Genomic DNA, 17,616 nt, shown 5'->3' with positions numbered 1-17,616 from the left:
ATAGTCGACTGTACTCCCCCCTCCTTCTGCAACTCCATGTGGCATACAAGTCAGGCCCCCTGAGGTGGGCCACTGGACCATCCCGTTATAAATAACGAGACGGTGCTGGGAGCCAAGTCGAAGTAGATGTCGTCCATAAGCTGTGACTGGAGCTCTGTCTGCTGTGTCTCTCCTAGTAGCCTCCTCATCTAGAGTGTGTAGTGTCTCTGGGTCCTCATGGTCATATGTCTCACACTGCTCACTGCGTGTACGAGCATTGAAGTCTCCCATAAGGAAGACTTCACCCAGTGTGGAGTACTCCATAATCTCCTCCGTGAGGCATGCGTACGGTGACTCCTGCTCAATAGGGGCGAATCTGGAGCCTGTGGGAGCAAAATAGCAAAGGGCAATGTAGACGATCCTGTCTCGTGAGAGCTCGAGGCGAATCCACATGTAGCGGGCCTGTGGGTCCCGGGCAACAATCTGTAGTCTGCTGTGAAGCCCCTGTCTAAAGAGTATGGCCACTCCTCCTGAGCCGCGAGTGGTGTGCTGGCGCATACATCCTCGATGTAGAGACTCCCACTGAAATCCATGTATCCGTGGTAACCCTCTCTCCGGGCTCTCGTGTGTCTCTGTGAGTAGAATGATGTCTCGACCTCTCATCACCTCCTCAAGTCTCTCTGGGTGTGTCCATAAGTCTCCATTGCAATTCCAAACCGTGACATGAATCTCCTCGTGTGTCCCACAGGCCGCGAGTCCCTATGCGATGGTCTTGCCATCAATGATAACCCTACCATCCCGATATACTGCCTTCTTCCCTTCTTTGCGGGCTTGGTGGACTCGAGGCATGCACGCGCGACGGTGATCTTGTTGCATCTTTGTGAGGTCATCATCTAGATAAATCGGTGGGCCGTCGATCCCTCTCAGGATGACCCTCTTTCGGAGGAAGGAAGTTCGAGACTCCTCGGAGGCGAATTGGAGGATGAGAGCTCTTTTCTTTGGATCTTTGCCGGCTCTCCAAACTTTGGAGAAAGGGATCTCTTCTTCCTTGTATCCCACTTTCTTGCATAAAGCTTTCCCATCGCTTTCGGGTGTAGACCCTTCTTCTTCTTTGATGCCGGTCACTCGCACATTGAGACGGCGAGCTTGTCGCATCTTCTCCTCTTCGATGGTTGTGTGTACGATGAGTACTTCATCTTTTTGGGCTTCCTCTCTTGCTACCTTCTTGATGTTCTTTTTGACTACTTCGACCCATCCTTCTTTGGTGGCCTCTAATTTGTCCTCAATGCTTGCGGTGAGGGCTTTGGTGATCTCCTCCTTGAGGGCTTCCTTAGCCTCCCCTTTAATCTCTCCTTCCTCGGGGGTGAGGGATGTGAGGGAAGCATGAAGGAGATCGATTTGTGCCTTCATCTCTTCTTGCTCTTTCCTCCATCTCTCCCTCTCCTTCTCGTTCTCCCGTTCCCTTCTCTCCTTCTCCTCTTTGAGATTTTGGATTTCCGCTCTCATGTCCTCCTTCTCTTCGTTCCATAGCTTGATGAAGTTGGCTTTCTCCTCCTTCCATATTTCTCTCTCCATCCGCCATTCCTTCATGTCCTTCTCCAATTGTGCAAGCCTCTTATTCGTGAGCATGAAGGACGTTGTCTTCTTTGTCGGTGTCGGCGTCTTGATGATGGGGGAAGACATGGTTGGCTTCGTAGCTACCCTCTCTTCATATTGTGAAGAAGAGGGGAAGAGAACACTCAGCTTGTGTGTATGCAGGGGGCAGCGGGCAGGGGATGGGGATGGGGTGTGTGTTTTCACTTGACGTGCAGGGAGCAGCGCAGCGCGCAGGAGGGAGCAGCACACAGGGGTAGCGTGCAGGGGTGGGGCAGCGCGCAGAGGAGGCAGCGCGCAGTGAGCCACGCGCAGGGGAGGCAGCGCGCAGGAGAGAGAGAGAGAGAGAGAGAGAGAGAGAGAGAGAGAGAGGGCAAAACAGCCTGCTGCTGACTGCTGCGCGAACCCTAAAAACAGGCCTCTGTTTGCTGCGCGAACCCTAAAAACAGCCTGTTACTGCTGCGCAAACCCCAAAACAGGCCTCTGTCTGCTGCGCGAACCCTAAAAACAGCTTGTTACTGCTGCGCGAACCCTAAAACAGACCTCGATCTGCTGCGCAAACCCTAAAAACAGAGCAGGGCAGCAGCCATGGGGAGAGAGAGAGAGAGAGAGAGAGAGAGGAATTGACACAATTGTTTTCACATCGTGATGCACATTATCCCTTTTAGTTTTCTGTCTAGCAGTGGCAATGCCATCAAAGGAAGTAGTCTTTTAGTGCCATTGGGGATTGTTGGATGGCTTTACTTTGCTAGCTCCTGGTCAGGCTTTCAGCTATTTGGAAATTGAGGTGGGTATTGACATTTTTGTACAGCATTAAGTTGAGCCAGTTTTGCAATCCATTGGAGAAAGCTCTGTCATTGCTCTTTGATATATGTATCTCTTGTCAGAAGAGCTATGGTTGTGGACTGGGTGCTTCTTGTGACAGCTTGGTATACCACTTCCTATTGGATGTTGCTTTCAGGGGTCTTATCTCAGTTGCACCTCCTTGTGCGCAATTTTCTCTAGAGAGGCTGTGATGGCTTTAGAGAGTGAATAGCATGGCACACTATTATTGTGCCAAGGGTGGAGGGAAATGATGATATCATTGACCTCGAAATGCAGAGCCGTAGTGCCTTGCTTTCCAAGCTCATTGTCAAAAGGTCTTTTTTCTCAGGTTGAGCCTTGGAATTCAGTTTTTATGTTAGCAGTGTGCCTGTGATATGGTTTAATGGATTTTGATGGCCCTTGGAGGCAGAATTTTCATTGATGTTCCTCTGTGTCTGTACAGTTCTTGCTTCTGCCTCCAGGAGATCCTCAGTGCGTATCTGGCGGGAGGTGAGTGGTATGATTCGTCAGCAGCCCAGATGTTTGGAGGAGATTAAGCGACAGCGTATTATCTAGAATTCTTATGTCAAGGATCAGGATGCTCGTCAAAGATAGAGGATTCATACTGATTGAGCCAGATGGATGACAGCCGTTCGTTGTCTATTTCATTGGTTGGAGCTTACGTTGATAGATGTCGAGTTCATTTTTCTGGAGGTTTTGAGCCCCGAAAGGGATTACTACTCATATGGCTGAGATTGAGGCAGGTATCCCAGATGATAGGCATGCAGCGATTCGTGGGGAGAAGGGAGATTTCTTTGCTGCTCCATGTGGCTGATTGGGGTACTTGATAGCCGCAACCATCCTATTCTAGCATCTCGGTCTTCACAGATCGAGGTCACTACAAACTGAGACTTCAGGGGTGAGACATTGCCAGAGCTCACTCTGCAGCCTATCGAAGTGGTCAGCTCTGGTGGCAAGAGAGCTCGTGTGGATCCGTTTTTCCCCTCTAAGGATGTCCCTCCTGAACACCTATGGATATGGAGGGGTGACTATTGTCACGAATGGGTTGGGATGTGGGAGAGTGGTTGTGGCCCTCATGTCAGACACTTAGGGGATACCGTCTCATTTCTTGAGTACACTGTGTGTATTGCTCACCCTGTTCCCCACCGTCCTTGCCATGATGCAGAGCAAAAGATCTCCCATACTTTGTTCTCGCATTTTGGGACTCAGGATAAGCAGGCATATCTCGTATCTCATGTGGATGGTAACGCATGAGGGTCTTCTTGTTGGCACTTAAGATGCCCATTCCGGCCCAGTGGACTTCCAAATTTTAAAGTCGTCCCACTCTGATGTTCCCTTGTTGTTTTGGATTCTTGCAACAAAATTATCACTTTAAGGCAGAACTGCTTTGGATGTAATTCTGAAAGACGATGCTCCTGTTCCTTGGATTTAGAACACTTCATTCTTTGTACTTTTTAATTTTTCTAAAAACAAAGAAAATAAATTTGTGACTGATGCAAACCAGATTGGACTGATTTGTTAGTATTGCACAGCATAAAGGCATAGCTCATCAGGGTTTATGCATTGAACATACTGTGGGGCTACGTAGGGTGCTAGTACAAACCAACACTAGGTTGATGAACTAGAAATGAAAGCATGGGAGGTTCGGTTGAGTATGTTTAGCCGGCATACTATGCAACCATGTATACATTAGAAACCGACACTGAACTGATCTGTCAACAAGCACATTTGAGCACTTTCTTTTGGCACTGAATTGATCTGTCAATGCACCAACTCGCTTGGCACAAACCATTACTGTATTGGGGTGTGTCAGACCTCCGTTCTATGTTATGTGTTATATCAGTTGTCAGTATCTTTTGTATGCGTAAAGTTTGTTGCAGTAGTGTTGGCTCATACAAATTTGGACGTCTTACATGAGTCAAGGGATGAATGTCTGCAGCATTCTCCCTCTGTGGAATTTGTGCATTAAATTCACCTGATTGATGCCTAAAATTTGCAAGTTGCATGAAGTAGTATCTGTTAATATGTATGGCTCGTGTTCAAAGGCATGCATTGGCATACATTGTTAATTCTTGCAATCACATGCATGATTTCGAATTTAATGCAAGTCATCTATTTTGTGTATACAACGGTCAATAATGGAGATTTATGACATTGCAATAGTTCTAAGACCTGGTTTGACTCGATTGCCACTTTGAATTGCACATAAAAGGTCTCGCTTAAAATCGTCCATAGTCAAAAGAATAGAACAACTCTTAGATGGAGGGCAGAATACAGCCAGTAGGCACCAACTGATGTGCAAAAGTTTAGAACTAGTCCCTTTCAATAAATTCAATGCACAGCTGGAGAACATTATTGATATATTTCAGCAGTATTTTGGCAGTACATTAATGAACAGGTTTTTGTTGATGTTCTAACAAAAAACTGTTCATTTCAGGTGTTGCTGTCATTTTTGTCATGCTAATTACCACAGTACTGATGTGTCTGGTTATGCTGATAATCTGGCGCACTCCCATTTGGCTGGTGACATTGTTTTTAGTAGTTTTTGGTCTCATTGAAGGCGTCTATATGTCAGCAGTAGTAACCAAAATTCCTCAAGGTGGCTGGCTTCCTTTTGCAGTATCCATCCTTCTTGTCATTATCATGAGAAGCTGGAAATACGGGCATGACAGAAGATACGAATTTGAAATGAAAAATCTCATGAGCGAGGAGGATTTGGGTGCTCTGATTGCAACCACTGGAGCGAAGCGTGTTCCGGGTCTTTGCTTCTTCTATAGTGACATGCTACTTGGAGTTCCACCCATTGTCTCCCATTATGTCAAAAACATTCGTTCCTTGCACCAGGTCGAGTTGTCTGCGCTTTTACATACAAAAGAGTTTGAAGTTGCTTAACTAGTGAGCAAATCAAGTTAATTTTCAAAAAGCAAGCTCAATTTTGATGATTTTGTGCTGAGTTTTGTCTGTCCAAAACTGTGTTGGATTAATGTTTTGAGTACCGAGGTTTGCGCTTCATAACCTCAAGATATCTGTGAACTTGACTTTGAGCTCGATAGATGTCAAGTACTGAGGCTTGCACTCCATAACCTCCAGATATCTGGGAGTTCTGACTTTGGGTGACACATTCTCCTAGAGTAGATCATTAGAGGAAGACGGTCCCTGTTGAGGAGGATGCCTCCATTGTTCCGTTTAGAATGGTCTTAGGGGATGCTTGCGGTGATCTTGGTGGGGGACGGCTAAAACACAACCCTTCTTGATAGGGAAATTGTCTCACCTTTGTCTAAATAAGAGACTTCCTAATGGTTAGTGGCCCTTGCCCCACCATGATGCGAGGCTTATGTTTGACAGTGAAGATTGGCTCACCTTGCTTCAGTGGGCTCTTATGTCTTTAGTAGCAATGTGACTTTTCTTGTTATTAATTTCACTTTTGGTCTTCTGATAGAAATTGTTAATATTTATCTGTTCCCTAATTTGCAAGGTTATCTCTTTCACCTCATTAACAATTACTGTTTTGTTGCACCAGATCATTGTGCTCATAACTATCCGATACATCCCAGTGAAGACCGTACTACCAAACGAGCGCTTTTTAGTTGGTTGCCTAAGATTCAGAGGGGCATATAGATGTATAGCACAATATGGGTATACGGACATCATCGATACCGAAGGGGAGGAGTTCACAACCTCTGTTGTCAAGACCTTGAAGGGCTACATCACAGCCAAAATGGCCTATGACGCTGCGCTACCGCATGAGCTACCACATGAGTTGGAATTTAGTCGGGAATCTGTGCAAACATTCACCTCAGAGGACATAGAAGAGCTTGAGATTGCCAAAGTTTCTGGTGCCATTTTTGTTCTTGGCAGAACGATCTTGAGAACAACCAAAGATGCAACATGGATGGGAGCAATTATTACAAGTATATACCAGTTTTTGGTGAACAACTGCAGATCTGTCATTGACACTTGGAGAATACCCTATTTAAATTTCTTGGAACTCGGCATGCGAGTTGATATATGAGAGATGCCCTGCTGTAAATGATTTGGTGTGTTGGTATTGAAATTTTTGCAACTTCTCTCTTTACCATTGAGGATATATGTGAGGGGAGTATAAATTTGGCCACTTGCAAGACACAGAATTTGCAAGGTGTGGTTTCATTCATTTGTGACATATCTAATCTTGCACTTGTGATTGGGCCACCAATTGGATCAACCCCTCACATAAAAGAGTGGATGTAAGCAATGTAAGAAACTATCTGACTATAATGGTTGGATCTTTCATGGCAAAGCTATTTGAAATAATTACCTTGATTGCTTAATGATTACCCTTAAGTACTCGCAACATCGTAGTGCTTCTCGTTTGCCATGGCTTCCATGCCCATTGGATACATTTAAAGCCATTGTCTACAAGCCTTTTCAAGTGAATTGTTGGTAATAGAAATGAATTCACTTTGTAGATGCATAAAACAACTATCTACGAAGTGGTGAAATTCACCTTTTATTGGAGAACACAACAAGCATCCATGAGACTTCAAGTACCCGTGAAACTTGGGCTATGAAAATTGACTTTTTCCCATAACTTTCTTCCTTGATCGCCATCCAGTTTTGGCAAAGTCTTTTTCCTCATACAGCCATCAAGATCCAAACTGGAAGTCCTAATATATATTATTAAATTTGTAGGATTTTTTTGGACTATTTCCTTGTATTTTTTACCAGTTTTTCTTCCCTTTTCCTTGGCTAATCTAGATTTTCAACCTGGCTCTAGGCTAAGCCGAGGCAAACCTTTCCCGAACACTATCGCCATCACATGAGCATTTTCCACTTTCAAAAATGTGCAAGCATTTTGCATTCTTGGCCAACATTTTTTGTCTCTGTACTACATAGCAGCATGCCTTCATGATGATCCTCGCATACAAGTTCTCTCTTTGTAATGTGTATATCAACCCCTTTAGGTGAAGGGTATTTGTGAGGACGACGCATATAATCCCCATCCAAATGGTGTTCATAGTAGGTGGAGATGATGATAGATCATAAGATAATTCCAATGACCTAAAGAGCAAAGCCACAAAGAAGATATATGTATTTAATATACTAGAAGAAATCTCCATCAATGACTTGTTTGGACAACATGTTGCACAATATCCATGTTGGGCATATCTTGCACTTAGTGCACTCTAGGAGATGATTTTTGGACAAGAAGATGAACAAATGGCAAGGTGCAAGGTTTTTTTTCTAGTAAGAGGTCATTAGCTAAAGCATTGTCTTATGCATATGTAAGCCATGTAAGAGCTAGTTGACATTTGTTTTTCTATATTTATAGAGGGAGACATTGAATAGTGGGTCACCCTCTCTTTCTTATCCTCTGATGTAGGTCATTGTGATTTTTCACCATTTTTTTGAGTGGTTTTCAACTTGTCTTGTGTAATCTATGTAAACAATTGTGGTACTACAAGGGGAGAAAAGTATTACACAATCATGGTAAAACTAAGTGCATGAGCCGAAAATATGGCAAAATATGATCATGGACGAGCAGGCTTCCATCAAAATGTGAGCAATTAATAAATTCTACTTTGTTAAATGGGTTATAGTCTTGATTGGTGATATCTAGGCTTACAAGTAATTTGTGACTAGAATTGTTACCCGTAATATGTTTTGGAGTTGTTTTTTGCATGGCATTGGTGTGTGTGGTCTCATTCTAGATATATTGCTTTTCTATTTTTTGGGATTCAACATAGATTATGAGCATAAGCTTGAGGAAGTATCAAAGGCTTGGGATGTTTCAAAATGTCTAGTATTTTCTTAAAGAGTTAAACTTGAAGTGGTGAAATGGAGAATCCTCCAATAGAAAAGTGACAAAAAATAGTGATAACTTGAAACAAGCGCCTCAGTGTAGAATGGCACAAACCACCTAAAAACAATATTTACCAACAGGCCATAAATTCCTTTGGCATATGTTAATAGGTAAAAGATTTTCTACCAATGATTTCAATTGAAGGCATCGATGGGAGACCTTAGAATAAAAAATGTTTTAGCAAGTAGAAGGCATGTTGAAACAAAAGTGTCACCATATACATGTGGTAATGATGTGTGTGAACACAATTAGGACCGTCGGGATATTTTTTCCCTCACTAAGAGGTTTTTTTCCCATGCATTGTATATACATCCATCACTCTAGGGCTAATTGATCTTTTCATTGCACACTAAGTAATACACTCTCTATTGTGTGCCTCGAGCTTCCTTCGTCTTCTCCAAGCTATGTGTGTTTTCTTGGAACCCTAATTCAACAATTGGAATCAGAGTAGGTTGCGTCCTCCCGGGCTTAGTCGGCAGCAGCTCCAACACACCCCTGCTCACTCTTTTCGATTTCTATGAGCTTTGGCGAGCGTTTGCAGGTCGACAAATATTCTCGATAAGCTCAAAGAATACAGTCTGCTCATATTTTTGATTCGAGCTCATTTTAGTCTCCATTTCCACTACATGCAGTATTGTGCATGCTATTTTGTCATTTTGTGCAAAATTTTTGTCAGTGTCGTTTTCTTCACGATAGGTCCCTTACAATTTGTGATATATAGCATATGTTGTTCCTGCTTTGTTTCTCCTCTTTTTGGGCAGTTTTCACATCAGGTGCAAGCATTCGCCATGGCCGACAACAACACAGATGTATTCAAGATGTTTGTTACTGAGGACACAGTGGACGGGGACAATTACCCTATGTGGGCTTACATGATGCAACATGTTCTTGTGTCAAAGGGTGTATGGAATATTATGCAGGGCATTGATGTACATCCTGGTTCTGAGGATATAGGCGATATTGAGGATGTTGTAGGTCTTACTGCAAGGATTTCTGCTATTAGAGTTGTTCTGCCGTAGGCAGAACGAGCTTGTTCCGTCGTAGGCTCGTTGGGATGTAAAAGATGTGCAGGCTCATGCATTGATTGCGTTGTCTGTAAAGCACACTATTACTTCTCACATTCGTTCAGCGAAATCTGCAAAATAGCCTTGGAATATTTTGGTTGGTCTTTATGCAAGTCGCAATGAGGGCAAAACTGCATTGTTGCGTAAAGAGCTGAAATCGAAGATTATGCATGAGGAAGATGATTGTAGCAAGCTACAGTGTCACTTTCACAGGACATAGTTAGTACAGTTGGTCTAGGTTGGTTCACACTGGACGGACCCTCTCGGCTGGGAGTGACACGTGGCAGGGTACCGACGGTGGTCTAGTGGACATCGTGGCTAGGTCACCACATGGCTGACATTTATGAGCCGTTGGTGGCTCTTTATGGTGGTACATATGAGTAGTAGCGGTTGGCCATCAGGATTATCTTCTTCACCTCTGGTCCTGCATCGTCATCGAGAGCAGTGAGTCTATACACAGAGCACTGATTCACCATCCCTGCACATCTGAGCCTCGACACCCCATTGTACCTGAGAGTCCTGGGCTGGAGCTAAGTGTGCTGCCACGCCAGAGTCTGTATCAGTTCTTGAGATAGTCGAGTCATATGTTCTGGTCTTCTATTGTGCCTTTGTGAGCTCTGTTGATGTCTGATGTTTCCTTTCTTTTCAGTCTGTTTGAGTGAGATTGTCACGCACATTGCACTGAGGATCACCCACTGTAGAGAGCACGACACATTATCCGTGCTACAGGTGCTCTCATTTTGGCGATCACGGTGGGACCTCAACTGAAATCTCACTCTGTGAGGTGCAAATCTTGAAGCTAGTTGGGTCTATCTAGCTTCACCTACCTTGCCTAGCTTCGCCGACCTTGCCTTGCACTGTTCTCCTCTCGCCTGGTCCAACTGGTCTAGTCCTCTGTCGCCCTAGTCATCCCTCGCCCTAATCAAACCTGTCCTCATCCCTGGTCTAGACCTCCTCGTCCCTGGTCTAGTCCTCCTCGTCCCTGGTCCAGCATGGTCTAGTCACTTGCCTGGTCTAGTAGAGTCTAGACTAGTCTTCATCTAGTTCAAGGTTTTTTTGCCCAAAGCTTGGTTGGGTTCGTGGTCCCTGCATGACCCAAACAAGGTGGTCAGTCGAGCGTCAAAGCGCACTCCTGAGTCCTCTGAAGTACTACAACAGAAGACGACCCTTGGAACTTGTTAGAAGTCCATCAACCTCATCACCCATACCTCCACATACGACATCACCCATTCCTCCCTCCGGTTCCACATCTTCCAGAACACCTTCTCCAATAAATCTCTCCCCTATTCTGCTACAGCAGGCTACAGAGCAACAGGCTCAGCAAGGGGCCATGGAGCCGTTGGCTAGCGTTTTGGCTAAGGTAAACATCAAGTTCCCTACATTCAAAGGACTCTCCTCAGAAGATGCTGACGACCATGCAAGGAGGTTTGTATCTCTCTGTAGGGGTCGTGGTCTTAACAGGGAAGATGATTATTTGGTACTCTTTCCATCCACCTTGGATGGCTTAGCAGACAAATGGTATAGCCAATTTGCAGAGAACCATTTTACAACTTGGGCGACCTTAAGACAACAGTTCTGTGCAACTTTCAGGCCAGGTGACTACCAGGAGAAGGTGTTGGATGAGTTGGCCAACATGGTGCTCCAGCCAGAGGAGACCTTTGCAGAACTTATGATGAAAACCAAGTCTCTGGTTGCCAAGCTTCCCCAGCAACCAGGTGAATTTATGGTTAAGAAATGGGTAGAGAAGGCGCTTCCCAAAACTACGAGAGAGTCCTCGACCCGACGCCACTCTGGAGGAGTTCATCGCATCTGCGACGAGGATAGAGGGGGCTAGGAAGCTATTCTCCAACCCCCCTCACATAGAGACCCCCTCTGTGTTTTTGGAAAGTCCTTCTGATCCTTTAACTTCTTTACGCAGGGAACTGGAAGCCCTAAAGTTACAGCGAGCTCTTCAAGAGGAGAGGTCCTTCTCTCTTAGACAGGAGACACCTCCACATCACGAGGCATTGGAACAGATCAAGCACGAGCTAGAAGAGCTCAAGGGTGAGCAAGAGACTAAGGCTATGGTTTGGTGTAGCTCATGTCGCTCTCCAGGGCACCCTCCACAGGAATGTCCCCTTCGGGTTTACTGCCACTTCTGTGAAAAATCTGGACATGAGGACAAGGATTGTTACTACCTCAAGGGATTGCGACAAATACAGCAAAGTCTTGGTCCTTCTCTTCAGCAAGGGCCAGCACCTGCATCCAACATGGTTTCTCCCTGTGGCCATCCACACCATATGCCACCTTTGCTGACAGCCCCTCCTATGCAAGGTATGCAGAGCACTTTTCCCTCTCAGAGCTTTTATCATACCCATGCTCCCTCATCACCTCAAAGCTTCTATGCCTCCACCTCCAACTCAATGCACCAGGAGCAAGGACCACCTCGCCCTTCGACTCGCCCTTTAAATCGGCCCATTTTGTGCTACAGATGCGGGGAATATGGGCATTACCAAAGCAAATGTCCCCTGCCAGAAGGGTCCCCTCCGTGCCGTCATTGCCCTGAAACGAAGGATCACTACAGTAAGGATTGCCCTAAACTTCGTGCATCCACGGCTTCGAACTCAATTCAAATCCAGAATGAGTTTGCCTTTCCCAAGCTCAATTTGATAGCAGTAAGCACCGTTTCTCAGCCGCCCCCTTCTACCCACGTGGTTACCCCTCAAAATAAGCCGCAGCAGTTGGCAGAGGAGCCATCGAGCGTCCTCACCCGGGCCGAGAGAGCCGCTCTCGGTCTTAGCATTCCATCAAGTTCAACTCCCCCACACATTCTCACACCAGTGGATACCCTGTCTGCAGCTGTTAACAAGCCATCCCCTAGTGCCATGAAGGAATCCAAATCCTTGCTCTCCGATATTGATGAAGCTTTCTTGGAAGCAGCTTCCAATCTACAAAAGATCAAGGTACCAGAGAAACAACAACAGGTAGAAAAAGAGAAGCTTACAGCAGAGTCAGTCTTGAAGAACACCTTCCAACAAGTGTCCCTCTATGACATGCTGCGACTAGATGCAAAGTTTAGAGGTGACACCCTTGCTATTATTCAATCACTTTATCCTGGAGCAGGTCCTAGTGGCGGGCACCTACCAGTGCGACCATCAGAGTCTTATATGATATCCAATCCTGCTGCTCCACTCACTGATTATAGAAGCCCTCACTTGACAGTGTCTGTTTGGGTAGGCAATTCTCAGGAGTGATAGTGGATGGTGGATCTGGCATCAACTTGATGCCCGAGTTCACTATGTTAGCTCTAGGTCTACAGCCTACTCGCCCTACTCCCTTCACAGTTACATTGGCCGACCAGCGGACAGTCTACCCAGTGGGCATAGTGGACAATGTGCCTCTGCAGGTACAAGACTTTACTTTTAACTTGGATTTTGTTGTGGTTCGTCTTCCCCAGGTTGAGAGCGGATTTCCTTTGCTCATTGGAAGACCATGGCTGCGACACACTAAAGCACTTCATGATTGGGGAAACGACGCAATGTGGATACATACTTCTGGCTCCTCAATGCAACCCATTCTCTTAGAAGGTGGTATGGATCCCGTGGTGCAGCAAGTTTCTTTGTCAATGGAAACCAAACCTGAACAAGAACAGCCTACTACACCTGAAGGGTCAGATGAAGATCTGCTCGAGTGGTTGGAGGCTACCAAATCTATGCCTTGTTATGGAGTCTCTATTCACTCTTGGCCTGAAGATACACCCTCTTCAAATGTTTCCATAGTCACTAACCTAATGTGCTAGCTCAAGAGTTGAAGGTCACAGAAGATACTCCTGATGCGCTCTCGGTGAAAGCCCTCTTGATGAAAGCCGTTGAATTTGGAAAGCCTATGAAAAAGTATATAAGCGGGAAGAAATCTCCCCTACAGGAGTTCACCAACCCTCAAACATCAACCCTCGTGTCTGCTTCTCCGACCAGAACAAATCTCTCCTCTACGTCTAGCAAACTCCCTTCACAGAGCCCGTCGTGCAAGGTGAATTCCAAAATCATGATATCTGTCTTGGTCATGATAGTTGGGTGCTTCTTATTTGCCCCTAGTCCCCCTCATCCCCTTGCCCCCTACCCCTCGCCCTACGCTTCCCCTCTCCCACTCGCCCTCGCCCCCTCACTACCCCTCACCCTACCCTCACCCCCTCGCCCTCGCCCTACCCTCCCCCTCGCCCTAGTCCTAGTCCCTCGCCCCCTTTCCCCATCGCCTCGCCCTAGTCCCTTTCCCCTCTCCCCCTCGCCCTCGCCCTACCCTCCCCCTCACCCCCTCGCCCATACTCACCCCCTCTCGCCCCTACCCTCCCTTGCCCACCCCCTCGCCCCTACCCACCCCCTCACCTTCCACTCGCCCCTACCCTCGCCCTCGCCCTACCCTCCCCCTCACCCCCTCGCCCCTACCCTCCCCCTTACAATCCCTCGCCCCTACCCACCCCCTCACCTTCCACTCGCCCCTACCCACCCCCTCTCTCCCCTACTCAGTAACCCTCGCCCCTACCCTCCCCCTCACCTCCCCTTCCCCCTACCCTCCCCTCACATTCCCTCGCTCCTACCCACCCACCTCCTCGCCCCTACCCAGCCACCCCTCGCCACTAACAGAGATCCATGCACAGGTGGACTATTATACATTGGTCTGGCAATGTACTCTAATGGCAATGTACTCTAACTGACTTTTGACTGTTGTAGCCTGTGCAGCATCATCGCAAACAACACATAGACAACCAATCCTTTGCCCATACAGACCCATGCTCTTAGCGAATCATTGTGCACAGGCTAGCTGGTGACCATCCACTAGCAAAATCCTGATAGCTTGGTTGCTCTCTGGGTGTCTCCGCTGGCAAAGCCTTGGTATGCCATGCTCTTTTTCCTTGCAAAGTTTAGAAAGTTCTTTCCACTGCTCTGGTGTGGGATCCACTCCAAGTGGATTATGAGCACATGCTTGCAACTATATTACAGAATTATTGGGAGCTTTCTTCAGATCTTCCTTCAATCCTTCAAAGTCCAATCCTCGTGTGCTAGCTAAGTAATATCTGTAGGTATGTTGATTCACATTTGCATCTCTAAAGATGTTGTGATGATTGGACCATGTTGGCACGGGTAAGTAAGCCTCTGACTCAGGTCGGAACCTTTTTATGAAGTCTGCAAAGAGGCGGACAGTACCTGTCCCAGAAAGTGCTTGAACTGATGCCACTTTCTTGTCTTTCAACACTTGTGCATCCTCACCATATGCCAGGTCCACAGGTAGTTTTTCCCACACCCCACAATTCAGCCCACTAGCATGTGGCTATCGGACATTCATCTGGTGGCCATTCTGTTGTTGTGATAGCTTTTCGTTCTGCCATCATGATAGAGCTTAACCATATTTGCGTTGTTACTACACCTTATGGTCATTCCCCCTTTCAAAAATAGTGTTGTGCAGAAAGTGTTGCAAGGTTCATCTGCAAGTATGGACCAGGTCATTTTCCTCTCACCATGGTTAGGGACGATAAAGATATCCTGGATCCAAACTGAGCAAATCTCTTTGCAGTGGAGCCTCATTCTGTTTTGCTAATTGGATTCTTCAACTATGCAATCATACTGGGTTCCTGCATATTCAAAGGCTTAAGGCGTTTGCAAGCAGTGCAGTGTTTTTAACTCCACTTTTTGAGGCATTTTTTTCAGTATTTCCTCTCACCGAGATGGTGAGCGGTCTTGTGGCGGGCAACCTCTAGCAAGCCACAGTGTCACTTTCACAGGACATAGTTAGTACAATTGGTCTAGGCTGGTTCACACTGGATGGACCCTCTCGGCTGGGGAGTGACATGTGGCAGGGTACCGACGGTGGTCTAGTGGACATCGTGGCCAGGTCACCACATGGCTGACATTTATGAGCCGTTGGTGGCTCTTTATGGTGGTACATGAGTAGTAGAGGTTGGCCATCGGGATTATCTTCTTCACCTCTGGTCCAGCATCGTCGTCGAGAGCAGTGAGTCTATACACAGAGCACTGATCCACCATCCCTGCACATCTGAGCCTCAACAGCCTATTGTACCTGAGAGTCCTGGTTGGAGCTGAGTGTGCTGCCACGCTAGAGTCTGTATCAGTTCTTGAGATAGTCGAGTCATATGTTCTGGTCTTCTGTTGTGCCTTTGTGATCTCTGTTGATGTCTGTTGTTTCCTTTCTTTTCAGTCTGTTTGAGTGAGATTGTCACGCACATTGCATTGAGGGTCACCCACTGTAGAGAGCACGACACATTATCCGCGCTACAATGATATGGACACTTTCCTTGTTCGTGTCAAGGATATCAATGAGCAACTTATTTTTGCAAGTGAAGTCATTTCAGACAGTTCCCTTGAGCATACTATTCTTGATGCCTTGCGAGATCTTACTAGACTTTTGCTAGTACTTGGAGACTTATGACTCAAGGAAATCTTGAAGCTGTCAAGTTTGATACATTATGCACATTGTTGTTGCAAGAGTCGCTTTCCAGAAAAAACAGAACTATACAGCGTGTAATTAAACAGGCCTTTATTGCTGCTCAAAGAAAAGGTAGTAACAGTAATGCAGCCACTTCTCATGGTTCTTCTGCGAGTGAAAAATCACTTGTTCCTAATTCTTCTCTTGGTAGCAATTTCTTTGAAAATTCTCGTGATAAGAGCATTGTAAAACTAATGATCACTTGATCAAGCAGTGTCCTAAGTTGAAGGCCAAAAAGGCAAAAAAGAAAGCGGTTGGTTCCACTACTAGTGTTGATTCCACTACAAATGCAGCTATTGTTGAGTCTTCTGTGAAGGGAGATTGTGATGCTGATGTTGATGCAAAATGAGCTTTTAGTGTAGAGTGCACTTATAATCATGTTGTCCATGATGCATGCATGTCAGTTGCTGCAGATTCACATGTGTGGTATTTTGACAGTGGTGCTACAAACCACATTACCTCACATCGTGATTTTTTCACCTCTCTTGAGTCTGTCCCTCGTGGGAATTCAGTTACTTGTGCCAACAATGCCTCTTATCCGGTTCAGGGAGTTGGAAAGATTGCGCTTACTACAGCAAATTGCAGTTCTTTCGCACTTGTTGATGCACTTTATGTACCTGGGATCAAGAAGAATCTCTTGTCTGTATCTGCACTTGCTAGACTTGCTCTTGTAGTCAAATTTGTGGATGATAGATATACAGTACACGATCTCAGTTTTGGTTATGAAATTGTTGCATCTGGAATTTTATGTCATGGGCTGTATAAGCTCACTTTGTATGACAAGTGTTGATAGAATTTTGAAAATGCAGTTGTGGATTCAAAGGCTATTCCAGACACAAAACTTTGGCACACACATTTTGGTCATTTGAATTTTGCAAGTTTGCTGCGGTTGCAGAAATCTGATATGCTTGCTTCTTTGCCGCCTCTTGAAGCACTTGTCAAACATGTTTGTGAAGGTTGTATTTTGGGTAAGATACAGCGTTCTAAGTTTCCAAAGGATGGTTCAATTAGGGCCACATGCAGGTTGCAGCTTGTGAATACCACATGCAGGTTGCAGCTTGTGAATAGTGATATTGTGGGCCCATGCAAACTCCGTCCTTGGGCAATTACCTTTACTTCGTGACTTTTATTGATGATTACTCTAATCATACATGGGTATATCTGCTTAAAGCAAAGTCCGGAGTATTTATGTGCTTCAAACAATTTCTGGCTATGGCTGAAAATTTCTTGAAATGTACTATGGGCATCGTCCCTTCCAATCGAGGGGGGGAGTATATGTCTCATGAATTTAATGCATTTTTGGTTAGTCGTGGGATAAAACACCAATATAGAGTGCCTTATACGCCTCAGCAAAATGGTGTTGCTGAGAAAAAAAAAAGAGGTTACTTACAAAAATGGCACGATGTATGGTCAAAAGTCAAGCTTTACTGCATTCGTTTTGGCTTGAGGCCATCATGTGTGCCACTTATGTATTTAACAGGTGTCCTATAAAAGCTTTGCAGTCTATGACTCCATATGAAGCATTGCATGATAGAAAGCCTTCTATTGAGCACATGCGTGTTTTTGGTTGTTTGGCATATGCTTTGGTGCCACAAACACAGCACAAAAAATTGAATGATAAGACTGTCAAATGTATTTTTGTTTGTTATAGTGTTGAAAGCAAAGGTTACAGGTTGTATCATTCAGAAACAAAGAATATTCTGGTTTCACGAGATGTTGTGTTAGTGGAAGATTCTATTTATCCCTTGTTGTCATGTACTAGAGACAGTTTTGTAAGCTCATAGGACATTTATGACACTTTGTTGCCTCTTTTCACTGGTGGAAGTTCGAATGTAA

General features: G+C 45.5%; 1 protein-coding gene and 1 pseudogene across 3 annotated transcripts in view; one reads left to right on the top strand and one right to left on the bottom strand.

Annotated features, from left to right (window-relative positions):
- LOC147460895 (putative potassium transporter 17) overlaps nt 1–7,396 on the top strand; it is a 129,329-nt gene extending 121,933 nt beyond the window's left edge. For all 3 annotated transcript variants that reach the window (XM_086508595.1, XM_086508594.1, XM_086508592.1), the window contains 2 exons: nt 4,835–5,241; nt 5,918–7,396. In XM_086508595.1, coding sequence (XP_086364721.1) covers nt 4,835–5,241; nt 5,918–6,409 — 899 coding nt within the window. In that variant the 3' untranslated portion in view covers nt 6,410–7,396. The remainder of the gene's footprint in view (nt 1–4,834; nt 5,242–5,917) is intronic.
- A 6,460-nt stretch (nt 7,397–13,856) lies between these two features.
- On the bottom strand, nt 13,857–14,714 carry LOC147460894 (aspartate aminotransferase, mitochondrial pseudogene; annotated as a pseudogene).
- Between the last annotated feature and the right edge of the window lie 2,902 nt (nt 14,715–17,616).

The sequence above is a fragment of the Adiantum capillus-veneris genome, chromosome 3 (genome assembly GCF_014529385.1).
Source record: "Adiantum capillus-veneris isolate H3 chromosome 3, ASM1452938v2, whole genome shotgun sequence".
Classification (NCBI taxonomy): Eukaryota; Viridiplantae; Streptophyta; class Polypodiopsida; order Polypodiales; family Pteridaceae; genus Adiantum; species Adiantum capillus-veneris.
This window is presented reverse-complemented; position numbering and strand designations above follow the sequence as displayed.